The sequence below is a fragment of the Coniosporium apollinis genome (genome assembly GCF_000281105.1).
Source record: "Coniosporium apollinis CBS 100218 chromosome Unknown supercont1.56, whole genome shotgun sequence".
Classification (NCBI taxonomy): Eukaryota; Fungi; Ascomycota; class Dothideomycetes; genus Coniosporium; species Coniosporium apollinis.
In genome coordinates this window covers 121,328-133,559 of record NW_006913318.1, presented here as the reverse complement: position 1 = coordinate 133,559, position 12,232 = coordinate 121,328, and the positions used below count along the sequence as shown (strand labels likewise).

The window sequence follows — 12,232 nt, the reverse complement described above, 5'->3', positions numbered from 1 at the left end:
TGGCAGTGCATGCAATGTGCATTCTGTTCTGAAGCAACGCATACCTATTAGATCGGACATCAAGTTCAACACCTTCGTGCCTGGCGGACTTATCAGTAACTATACGCCGGTCTAATCGGTGAGTGCAAGACATACTCTTCGGATAGAGCTATCATCGATTAGTTCACTGTCTGGATAGAGGCCGAGGGCGACGCACGCAGTTATCAATATCAAAGAAGAACACAGGCTTCTGTGGCGGAGCCGTCATGCTTTGATGGTCGCCCATCGAGCGACAAACCCTTCGAAGACGCGGAAACTGAACTGAGGAGAAAGGTCGCGATACGACAGTTTTCAGGGAAGCCAGACTAACTGCGAGAAAGACTGTGTCTATCGTTGTTCGTGGAAGCAGTATGAAGTAGTGGTCATCGATTCATTGAGCCTTCCCTTGCAGTGCTCGGAGGTTGCGGCGGAACGCACGGACCCAAATTGAGATCCCGCTGAACTCGAGTCCCTTTTCACGACTCCATCTCAACAACAAGCACATTGTTTCACGCAGCGGCTTCCATTGCCCACTATGTGCTGCGCCGCGTAGTGCTTCACAGAGCACTGGTACGCCGATCTGTACTAATATCTATAGCCTTCGGGTCTGTTCGACCGAAGTTCAAAAGCTTCGGCAGCACCGATGAAGCCAGCGCAAACCAACGGGATCGACGGCTTGTTGCAAGAACTGCACGAGAGGATACCTCTCTACGAGAAGCTTGCTTACCTTCAAGCTGAGGTCTATTCTGGAAGACATCCGCGCGTAAAGCTGCCCCAGAATGTCCTGGCCCAAGTCGCGCCCCAGCAGTCAGCGCCAACCGCACCACCTCCCACGATAAACGGCTTGTCTGGTGGACGTCTGCCTCCACCAAGCCCCTCTGTCCCTCAGAATGGCGCCGCGCACCCATACCCAAAGACCTTTGCCAACGCTCAACATGGAGTAGGCGGACAACAGACCCCTAGCTCAAAGCCGTCATCGTCCGGCATTGATCCAGTGCTCTTGACACCTTCCGATACCCTTATAAGGGCGGAGCTACAACTGAAGCGTCAGCGTATTGAGCGTGTGCTGAAAGACCAGGTCGACGCGAAGAAAGGGCAAGGCTGGGAACGAGACCTTAATCTTGACCCTGGTCTCGTGTCGGACACTCTGTTGAAGGCACAGCTGCTTGTTCCACCAATATCTGGTCTTGCGCCCAGCACTAACGACAACAGCCCTAGCCATGAATCTTTTGACACAAATGATTACTATTCAAGCCAAGTTGTGAGCTGGTCGACTGAAAGTTCAGAGCCTGGAGAAATAGTCGATAGCGGGAACATTGTACCAGACACAGCGCAAGGTTCATCTAGGCTTGTTGACGACGATCATGGCATCAATGGCAAGTCAAACGGTGTTCCCCATACCGCAAACTTGGATGACCGTCGTGTTGATCAAACAGGCATCGGAGCGGCGCAACCTCAAGGTCAGCATCCACCGTCGCGAGAGGCGGAAGCCACTGAGCGGGAAGAAGATACAAATCTTGACGACGATGCGCCGATGGATCTGGAAGAAGGGGAGCGTGAGGAGTCCTATTCACCGCCAGCCGCGGATGCGTTTGCGCCTCCCCCACACAATACCCTGGCCCCAAGTAAGAGAGACGAACCTGCAGTTGCACAGCCTGTTGTTGAACCGCGTTACCCGTTCCGTTATCCGCGCATGCGAGGCGTACAGCCTCCGTCTCCCGAGGTTCCTGTCATTAGAAACCACATCCGATCTCCAGTTGCGCCGCAGCCGGCGCGCGTGTCTCCGTTGACCTACAATAAACTCCCGAGGATAGATCAGTCACAGTTGCTGCCGCCGCCGCGAAGCCGACCGCAGTCTCCGAGGTTTGACCGCCCACGAAAGCAGGGTCAACGAGGAAACGGGCGAGCTGGACGCAGATCACCCAAGAACTCGGGTCGCCAAAGCCCTGCTGCTCCACAGGAGAAGGTCAAGAACCCGAAGAAGCGGAGAAGAGACGCTGTCGAGGGTGAAAAGGAGCGCCGTACTTCGGGTAAGCGTGTTGCTATGTCGCCCGAAGTCTACATCAAGGAAGAGCCTGTTTCACCGCCTCCTTTCTCAGGCCTCTCAGAGATTCAGGGTCAGCGACAGCGAATCTATCGTGAACTGCCAGAAGATGTTGAGATTGTGTCTCCGAGACAAGCACGCGCACGGCCTGTATACTATCGGGAGCAGGATCACGCTCAGCCGGTTTATGCCTACGAGATGGACGAGCCAACCTCGCCTACCTACGTTAGAGTGCCTTCGCGTACAGCCTATAGGAGGGTAGAGAGGGACGACACTGATCTGAGACGAGTGGCAAGCCTTCAATATGCCCGGCGGCCGTACTCGCCAGCTCCTCAGACACTGCCTTACTCCCCAGTAGAACCCCAATCTTTGCGATCTGCATCGTACGCCTTTGCGGAGCGACCAAGAGTACAAGAGCCGATCTACCGCGAGGCATCAGTCCGACCGGCCGCCCCTCGCTATATTCGTTCTGAGCGTTCTATGTCGCCCATGGAGCAGCACGTTCCTCGGACTTATACTCCAACTATGGCTCCACCACCACGGCAAGTCGTGGTAGATCAGTACGGCAACAAGTATCACGTCGCTCCTTCCCAAAACCCTAGAACATTTATCACGCCGCAACCTCAACGCATTGAAGCCGAGTCACATCTCGAGCGCGCTCCTACCCGTGACGCTGCAATGCGCGCATCCAGTCGCGTCCTCGACCCCTACGACGACGAGCCCAGCATAGCACACATGCCTCCGCCCCCGCTTCGCCGCTACCCCGAGCAACCTGACGTAGAGCTGGTCGACCACCGCGCGTACAGACAGCGCGAGTACTCGATGCGCCCGCCTGAGCCTGTAGAAGCCTCCCGACGACCGACTGTCCAGTACGACGATATGCCTCCGCCGCCGCCCCGAGAATACGTTGCACGCTCTTACAGCGTGCGGCCCGAGCCGCTCCGCCAGGAGGTCGAGTATCTGCCCAGACATGGCAGTGCGGTGCCTGCGCGCGAGTATGTTAGGCGGGCTGAGCCGCTCGCGCAGGGGGTTAGGCATGCGAGTCTGGCGCGCATGGAGTATGCGCCTGTTGAAGACCAGAGGTACAGCCATGTCCCCCAAGCGCAGCCGATGCATTCGAGAGGGTATGTTGATGATGTGGAGATTATGCAAGGAGGGTACGAGGAGGGAGGGAGGAGGGTGACGTATCGCTACTAGACGGGTTGGTTGAAGGGTTACGGAGATGGTGAAGGTCGATGGCTTCTGGTGATGGGTCTTTGTTTGGCCTTTGGCAGAGTACGGTTGGCAACTTGAGCGGTCTAGATCGTACCGCAGGTCTGAGTTAGAGTGCATGTTTCTATGCGTTGGCTCCATCTGTATTACGTTGGGGGCTGTGAGCAAACTTAGCCGCATCTTTGGTAAGCCTCCTCCTGCTGTTTACTATATTAGGGATGATATTAGGAAGCGAGGCATCACAGCCGCTGGAGCATCCCAACTACTTTCGATTGAACCGCCTGACTCTGGTGTTTGCGCGACCATTATATCTGTGTGTTATCATGAAGTTACAGTAGGATCGCGTTGTTCAGTAACACGTAGCTCAACTCCACACCATGATGATTGGTATGTTAAGGGCGTCTAAGCAATTATCGGGCCTCCACGCCACCCTTCTGGTATCAGCCTCAAGAGATCGAATAAGCTATAATGGAATGACTTTGGTTTCTCGCGTGCTCTTCATGCCTCTCTCTACTCTTCTAGACTTGCAGATTACATGTCCTGGAGTACACAACATTGACAACATCCTGACAACAAATCTCTCGCCCCCTAGTACTTTAACCAAACGTACTGGTGGGCTCTCAACTGGATCCCCTCCCTCAGATTGATCATATACCCACTGATCAAATCCTTCGCCTCAGCCGGAAACGCTATGAATCTGTCTTTGCCGACCCACTCCGGATCGTCCGCAAAATTCGCCAAACACAGCACCGTCCCGTGAAGCCCGGGCCTCTGATACCCAAGCACATGATGATTCCCCGTGAAGAACCCGACCGCCCTGCCACCCGCCAGCTCCTCAGTCGACTTCCGCAGCTTGATCAGGTGCTGAAACCCTGCGTACAGCTTCCCCGGGATGGTCTCCGGATCCTCGCGCTGCTTGTACCGCTGTTCCGGGTACGCGGGCCGGTTGACCCAGCGGCTGTCGTCCATCTTGGCCGGATCGTTGATGTAGCTGTAGTCGTTGAGCTGGCCGACCTCGTCGCCGAGGTAGATCAGCGGGATCCCGCCCGTGCTCATCGCGATGCTGTAGGCGAGCAGGATGCGCTCCAGCGCGCCGATCTGGCCGCTCTCGAGCCCGGCGAGCGACGCACAGGTGCCGGAGATGCGGCAGTCGCCCGTCTTGGGGTTGTCCTGGAACGGCACGCCGCGCGCGAAGGAGCCGGGATGGCGGTTCACGTAAAACGCGTTCAGGAAGCGACGGTGGTCGAACCCCTTCTTCCCGAGCTCAGCCGCGTCCTCGTCCGCGAATGTCCATCCGATGTCGTCGTGGGAGCGCACGTAGTTGACCCACGCGCACCCGCGGTTGATGTTGTGGCGGCGCTCGAGGGCCTGAGAGAGCATGCTTGCATCGCGGGTTGCGAGCGCCTCCCAGGTCAATGCCATCTGCAGCGGGTTGTACGAGAGCTGGCACTCGTAGCTGTCGATGTAGGAGACTACTTCATCCGGATGCACGATTGCTTCGGATTTGAAGAGAACGGAGGGACAGGCGATGCGGCATACGGCGTTGAAGGCGCGGAGGAGCTTGTGGGCTTCGGGGAGGGACTCGCAAGTAGTTCCCATGCGCTTCCAGATAAAGGCTACGGCGTCCATGCGGAAGAAGTCGATGCCTATGTTGGCCAGATAGAGCATTTCTCCTGCCATGGCGAGGAAGACGTTGGGGTTGGAGTAGTTGAGGTCCCATTGGAAGTGGTAGAAGGTGGACCAGATGAAGCGGCCGTCGGGGAGCTGGATGAATGAGCCGGGGTGGTCGTCTCTGTTGATATTCGTCAGATTGGCACGTGATATAGATGGAAAAGAGGGCTTACGGGAAGATCTCACGCGTCGTTCTCTCGAAAGCCGATGGCACGTTTCGGTCTGGGAAAATCCAGTAGAATGCTTCGTAGTACGAATCTTTGGCCAGCGCTTTCTTTGCCCACTCGTGCTCGTTCGAAGTGTGATTGAACACTAAATCGACTACGAGACTGATGCCCGCCGCTCTGAGCTCCTTTGCCAGGGTTTTCAGATCGTCCATGGTCCCCAGCTTTGGGTTTACTTCCCGGTAGCTTGAAACGGCATAACCTCCGTCTGAATTCGGCTCAGGTGCCTTGAAAAGAGGCATCAGATGCAGATACGTCAACCCAAGCTCCTTGAAGTATGGTATCTTGGCGCGGATGCCATTGATATCGTTCGCGTAACGGTCGACATAGCACACTCCACCGAGCATGTCATTCGACATATACCAGTCCGGATTGAGCTCACGCATCTTGTCGAGCTTCTTAAGTTCTGGGTCCCTGTCCCGCCAGCTGCGGCCGCACAGCAGCATGAGGTCGAACAGCTTATCCAGGCAGTCATGGCGGTAGCCGTAGAGCTCGGCGAACAGGGCGAAGATGGTGACGAAGTTGTAGTCAAGGCGGTCTGTATAGCCTTTATCTTCCAGCAGCTCTTTTCCTTCATCGATAGAGGCGAGCTGTCGATCTACATATGCTCTTGCAGCGCGAGCCTGCTGCTCTACGGAAAGGCTCATCCTTTCTAACGCGTCAAATCGTCAAAGAAGCAGCAGGTACAGGATCCTCCAGGGTGGATTCGAGCGATGAGGACGAATGGCTGCGAAAAGTCACGACGGGCCGTTTGCTTCTGGCGCATAGCGCCATCTTGAACACCGCATACCGTTGTGCCGTCTCATTAGCCAAGAGCCAAGCTTCGTCGCCCGTGCAATATCAGAGGCGCCACTGACGATAAAAAGAGCGTCTAGATACTCGAGGCGCGCAGATCTAGCGCTATATCCCGCTCGCTATGGCAGAGAGCGGGGTATGGGCGAAGTACTTGAAGCTCTGAGACCTCATCACGGCTGTTCGCCATGCTCAAAGCAGGACTCCCGAGACTGTTCTCTATACAGCCATTCGGGTGTGGTGTTGTTTATCCTCGTCCCGTGCCCGAAGGGGGTCGTTTGGCCTCAAAACGCTTCTGACGGTTGGGCGCGTCTCGGTCCGAGGCTGGAGATGAGACTATCCGTGGGCGTCCACGTGTGAAGGCACCAGCTCGAGCTTCCAGCTGTTCGAGCATGTGGTGTTGAGCAGTTTGCATATCCCGAAGCAAATTGAGCTCCGGCGCTATTGCTGAATTTCGGCGCTGGTATGCGGTAGGGTTGGTTGCATTTGGAAGCCCAAACCATATGGATGGAAAGCATCTACAGAAGAATATTGAGAATTCGTGACGTGCGTGCGGGCATTGCAGAGTGGTCATCAGGTAAAGAGTACGTTTCATCTCTTCGTTCCGAGCATATGTCCTCCGTTTGAAAGGGGAATGGTCAAGACTGACACGGAGATCTATACATGCCATCTCCTGTCAATCTCCTAGACGAGATGACGACGCCTAAACCATCGTCGCTGGATCTTGTTGGTCTCAAGACCCGGCTCTATCTTCTCGTGATCCTGTTGCTTGGGCTTCATAGCAGTGCTTGTAATGGGATCCACGCACGAACTTGCATATCACGTACGAGTACTTGCTTTATCTTGCAGCTCCGACCTGTAAACGAAATACGAGGTCGTACAAGTTCCTCTCTCCGAGTACTCTTCGAAGGAAAAAAAAACCTAGTTGAACCTGCGTTATCCCCGAGCAAAGCGTACCTCTTATGCGGTTCTTGTCTTCTTGGGATTCTGACCATACTCCGCCTCCCCTGCCGTACCGCTCTGTACCTGAATTAGCCAGAGCAACATCGAGCTATCGAGCTTCTCGCGGCCAAGTCCTCTCCTTTCCGGCCGTCGTAGCCCAGTAACTGAAGCAGCGGCGCCTCAAGAAGTACTCTCGGTCGGGTTGTGTACCATCCACGAAGCCCCCACGTTATGGGCACACAAAATTTATCCTTCGTCATCAACTCCAAGGACCACTTCTACTACGAGGATCACGACATCTCGGAACTCAACGGCCCAAACCCCGTCGCAAACATCAAGAAAACGGGCATCTGCGGCAGTGATTCACATTACTGGGTTCACAGTGCACTGCGAGACTGGGGCGTATAGTTCTTGCTGCGCCGTCGCTTCCGCTTTCGATGCGACCAAGGTTATCGTCGTTGACACAGCCCGAAGCTGGCTCGACTTCGCGATAGGGCTACACCATTGCAGTCCTTTTATCAACTGGAAAGTGTCTGGTAGCAAGAACGCTAGGCGTTTGAACGAAGAACACGGCCTAGGCGATGGGCCAGAGATGTGTGTTGAGGCATCCAATGCAGAACCACTCATTCGGAGGGGCGCCCATGCACTCGAGCCTAGGAGCATGTTCGTCCAGCCAGCCTTGAGCGCGCCGAAAGCCAGGTCTTGATTCGCAGGGGCGTGCTCGAAACGGTCAACTACTAACCATAGTAGGAGCTAAGCGTATCGGAATCGTTCGTTAACATGAATCTGCTCAAGTCGAGGAAGGTGGAAGTGAAGAGCTTAATAAGTGAAAGGTGAAGTTCGGCGAGACTAAGCACGCATTTCACAGAGTGAAGGAGGAAAGAGCCATCAGAGTATCAACCAAAGGACCTAGTAGAATCAGGGCGCTCTAACGGTAGGCTTGTAGGACCTGTGGTGCGAAGCATATAGGGATGTAACGGTTTCGTGAATGGTTCACTTCATGAGTGGATCTTCTACAAAATAAAAATGCTTCCGAGGACATTTGGGAGCGCTTTGTATGTCTCTCTAAACACACAGCTAACAATGTCAACCACTCTTCTAAGGCGTTTCCTTTTCGAGTAGCTTCATGCCGCCTGAAGGTCGTCGTGGGTTTTGAGTATGCCTAGCGTCCTGCGAGGATGCAGAGTCCAGTTGGGTCGTGCCTATTGACGCAGTTGCTGACGGCTGAACGCCAATGGAATATTACCGCCTCATCTTCTCCTACTTGCACGATAGGATAACAGTGTCATGATACTGTAATCTTGATGCGGCACGTGATCGGTTGCGGATAAGACGTCCTTGGTTCTCATCCACGGGCTTGCATGAAGATGGAAAGCCCCAAGCTTAAACCTGCTTTTGAGCCGTTCATCACTCACTGCACAGACCTAGAAGTGATCTTCCATGTCTTCACAATGGCAAGATCACGCCGGCATGGCCCGTCCCCTTGCACACGAGCGTTGATAGACGGCAAATCCGCGAATTCAAAGCAGTGCTGCAGCATCATCGAACCGGAGGCTGTCCGGTACACCTGGCTTTAGCGACGTCTCTACCCCTCCCCTTCACCAGTTAAACTTCGTGCCTTGCATCATCCCGTCTTGTGGCGGCGCTCGTGTGAATAGCATCGAGAAAGCGTGTGCCGGTTCCCAGCTTGAGCCGAGTCCAGTTTGTGCGGTCACGGCGCAGGTAGAGCGGGACTCGGGAAGTATCTGGAACCCTCTTCACGCCTGACCGGCCCTCGCCCACCCTCCAGCAGCACCTTTGTTCCATATCATAATCTTCCCTTGAGACTCGAAGCTCGACCTTGCCCGGTAAATATTGTGCAGGCGATCCGTCTTGGCGGGTGTGGAAAATCCGTCTGGCCGTCATCTCTTCGGGAACTCCCATCCGCACATCTTGAACCTCAGCCCCGTCCGCCAAACCGCTCGTCTGCCCCATCACGCCCTCAACGCCCCGTCAACACAGGGCGAAACCACCACGATGCACAAGATATCGAACTTCACCGGCTACGCCCGGCATGGCATGGAGAAAATGACGCCTTCAATGGGCTTCGGCATGTCGAGATCCCACAACGAGATGCCGGCGCAGACACCCGTCAAACGCCCAGTGGGCGCGAACGCTTCTTCACCCGCGCCTCCACCCGGGACGCCAGTCAACCTCTCGTTTAATGTGCCTTTCTCGTCCAACCTCGCCGGCCCTGAGATGGAGGACATAATATACGCGAGTCCGGGCGGGTTTGCCCGCTGGACCCATCCGGAGGGGACGGAAGAGGGTACTCCAAACCACAAGCTCCCAGTACACGTTCAAAACATCGAGAATCTCAAGGCACTGTGCCGACAGATTAGTGAGAACAGCGATGGAAGAATGCACGCCAACGTCATCTCGTCCGAGCCCCAGCCAATTCCCGGTTTGCAGCGCGGTCCGCTGAATGCGCTGGTCACCAACGTCTGCCTGTCTGGCGAGGTGGACCTCGTGAAGCAAATTCGAGCGCGCATCCTAAACGAGACCCCCATTTCATTGGTAAGACTGACCACACTGGAGCGTGCGAGAGTGCAATGCTAACTATCTCGATATCTAGCGGTGTGCCACAGTTGATATCGATTACGGTCTGGTCATCGATGCAGCTCAGAATGGCGTCAAGTCCGTCGTGCTGAACCACCTAGATGAAGTGGCAAAGTTGACCAAGGCGGATATCTTCCTACTGCAGCCCAAGCAGGTTGACATCGAAACGGCCAGCTTCAATGGGACCTTCGATACCAACCTAGACCAGCGGTTACGGTGCCTCATATATGGCGACATGGAGAGTGCAGAACACGCGAAGACTCGGATATTGATAATGATTGATCAGATTGTATGTATCGCTCGCCGTCATGCCGAAACCTTACTGACACTTTAGTGCAGCTCAACCGCCACGTTGATATTATGAAGCTCGAGCTTACATTACATTTCATGATCTGCGGTCGAGCGCGCAAGAACATCAAGCTTATCGAGTCCGCCACCAACACTGCGATCTACTTCCCGCCGCCGTTCCCCCGACTTTATGGCTACACGCCGCCTGGAGCTACTCGTAGAGGGGACGATCAAATCATCATCACTGGAGAGCGACAAGAAGACATCCTGAAGGCGAAGCACAGGCTGCATGACCTTGTCGTGTCCGGCAAATCGTACATGAAGAACGTCGTGGTAACAAACACCAAGATCGATAGCATTCTCCTTGAGCGTCTAGATAAGGTGCGGAAGATCATAGAGAATAACGGATCGTACATTCTCCTCCCTCCTCTTGGCATGCAGCAGGGCCTAGTCCGAGTTCAGGGTACAGACGTCCTCAGCGTTGAAAGGACCATTCGGGAACTCATGGCTCTGGTAAGTCGCTCCCCGCCCTTGTCTTTTGTCTCACCAAGGCTTACCCTAGTCAGGCCGGCCAGTTCTACAGTGCTTCCTGGTTCATCACGCATCCGGATCCAAGCCAGCGTCCTCCCACAGCTAGCGATGTCAGGGCCATGCTGGCAGACATCTGCATCAACTCGGGCGCCGAGATCAGCTTTGAAAAGCTCAACTTCCACATCTATGGATCCGATGACTCTGTCAAGGCTGCCATGATGGTGATCAACAACATCCCGTTTGTCAAGAAGTCGCAGTACACGATGAGAATCAAGGTTGAACTCGCCAACGAGCACAAGGAGTTCGTCAGCGGCAAGAAGAATGGCAAAATTAACAAAATCATGAGCCACAGCAACGTTCAGATCGTGTTTGACGGTTTCAACGAGTACAACTTCTACATTGACGTACGAGGTGCTCAGTACGAGGCGACAAAGATGGGCCTGGATCTTGTCGAACAAGAGATGCCTGCATCCATCTCGTTCCACGTTCCAGACCAGTATCACAAGCGCATCATTGGCATCGGTGGCCAGCACATCCAGCGGATCATGAAGAAGTACTCCGTCTTCGTCAAATTCTCCAATGCTATGGACCGAGGGAATCTCAACAAGGAAGAAGAGGACATCAAGGTCGACAATGTCATCTGCCGCACACCTGCTCGCAATGCGGGAAACCTGGACCTGGTCAAGCAGGAGATCATGGACATGGTCGAGAAGGCGGACAAAGAGTTCGTGTCTGAGCATGTCGTCATCAATCGCCTCTATCACCGTGAGCTCATTGCGCGCATGTCGGAGATCGAGGAGCTGGAAAAGAAGTGGAACTGCAAAGTACATTTCCCGAGCACTGAACAAGCAAGCGACATTGTCACCGTTTCTGGCCCTGAGTGGCAGGTACCGCAGGCGGTTGATGAGTTCTTGGTATATATACATTACCTTGTAGTACAGGAATCGACGACTGACAACACGCATAGGGCATGGTTCCAGAGACTCACGAGCTTACTTTCCAAGCTTCTCCCGAGCTTCGAGCCTACATTAGGTCTGCAGAGTTTCAACAAGATGTTGTTGAGAAGATGAAGTCACAGTACGTAGTCGACATCCATCTTAGCCCAGCCCAGCAACAACCGGCAGAGAACGGCGAAGAGGAGCCGGAAAGTCTTGTGTTGAGCTACACTCGAAACAATGCCGGTGGATTGAAGGACGCGATCGACTACTTTGTTTCTCGGCTCGTTACCCACGGACTCGATGCATCAACTGTGAAGGGTGCTATCCCGCGTCCAAAGTCGGACTCGTTCGAGGACACACTGCCGTTCTTCGAGTCGAAGTTACTCCAACGAGCAGAACCACCGGTTGAAGCCGCCGACTCGCCGACTCGCTCGCACTTCGGCGATGATGCACCTGAACGCTCGGGTTTCCTGGACCGTTTACGCAAGCCCGGCAGCATGTCATCCTTCACGTCCATGCTCGAACGGCGCAAGAACGGCTCGAACTCCCCTGGTTCTCTCTTCAAGCATGCCTCCAGCAACGCCTCCAAAGCATCCCTTGTCAGCCTTGAGTCTCAAGGCAGTTACCGCAACCCATGGAACGACAGCGGCATCAACCTGGCAGACGAAGAGCACAACGGCAACCACGTCTCCAACCACGCTCCCCACAACTCCAACCACAGCAACACCTGGCCGATGCCAGGATCCTCCCACTCCCATCAAAGTAAATTCTTCTTTGGCAATCATACTGCAACCATGTCGGGGGATATAACCCCACGATACGATCCGCGCGGATCCGTGGACAGCGGACGACCGAGCACTTCTCATTCTGCTTCTGGATACCCGGCCCCGATTGGGCCTCCTCGTTAGATACCTGATACCAATGTTCAATTATCTGTGTCGTCGTCATCATGATCTGAGAGCAATACCCCTACA

At 54.6% G+C, this 12,232-nt stretch overlaps 3 protein-coding genes across 3 annotated transcripts; 2 read left to right on the top strand and 1 right to left on the bottom strand.

The window, feature by feature from the left end:
* Positions 1-661: 661 nt before the first annotated feature.
* Positions 662-3,259, top strand: W97_08505 (uncharacterized protein; the record flags this gene model as incomplete). The annotated part of the gene is made up of 1 exon (XM_007786372.1): positions 662-3,259. One exon carries the CDS (start codon positions 662-664, stop codon positions 3,257-3,259), a length of 2,598 nt encoding a protein of 865 aa, XP_007784562.1.
* A 603-nt stretch (positions 3,260-3,862) lies between these two features.
* Positions 3,863-5,816, bottom strand: W97_08504 (uncharacterized protein; the record flags this gene model as incomplete). Its single annotated transcript, XM_007786371.1, has 2 exons — positions 3,863-5,066; positions 5,119-5,816. 2 exons carry the CDS (start codon positions 5,814-5,816, stop codon positions 3,863-3,865), a joined length of 1,902 nt encoding a protein of 633 aa, XP_007784561.1.
* Positions 5,817-8,919: 3,103 nt separating this feature from the next.
* W97_08503 (uncharacterized protein) lies at positions 8,920-12,166 on the top strand (the record flags this gene model as incomplete). Its single annotated transcript, XM_007786370.1, has 5 exons — positions 8,920-9,459; positions 9,518-9,790; positions 9,841-10,302; positions 10,356-11,234; positions 11,288-12,166. The coding sequence occupies 5 exons, from the start codon at positions 8,920-8,922 to the stop codon at positions 12,164-12,166; spliced, it is 3,033 nt and encodes a 1,010-aa protein (XP_007784560.1).
* Between the last annotated feature and the right edge of the window lie 66 nt (positions 12,167-12,232).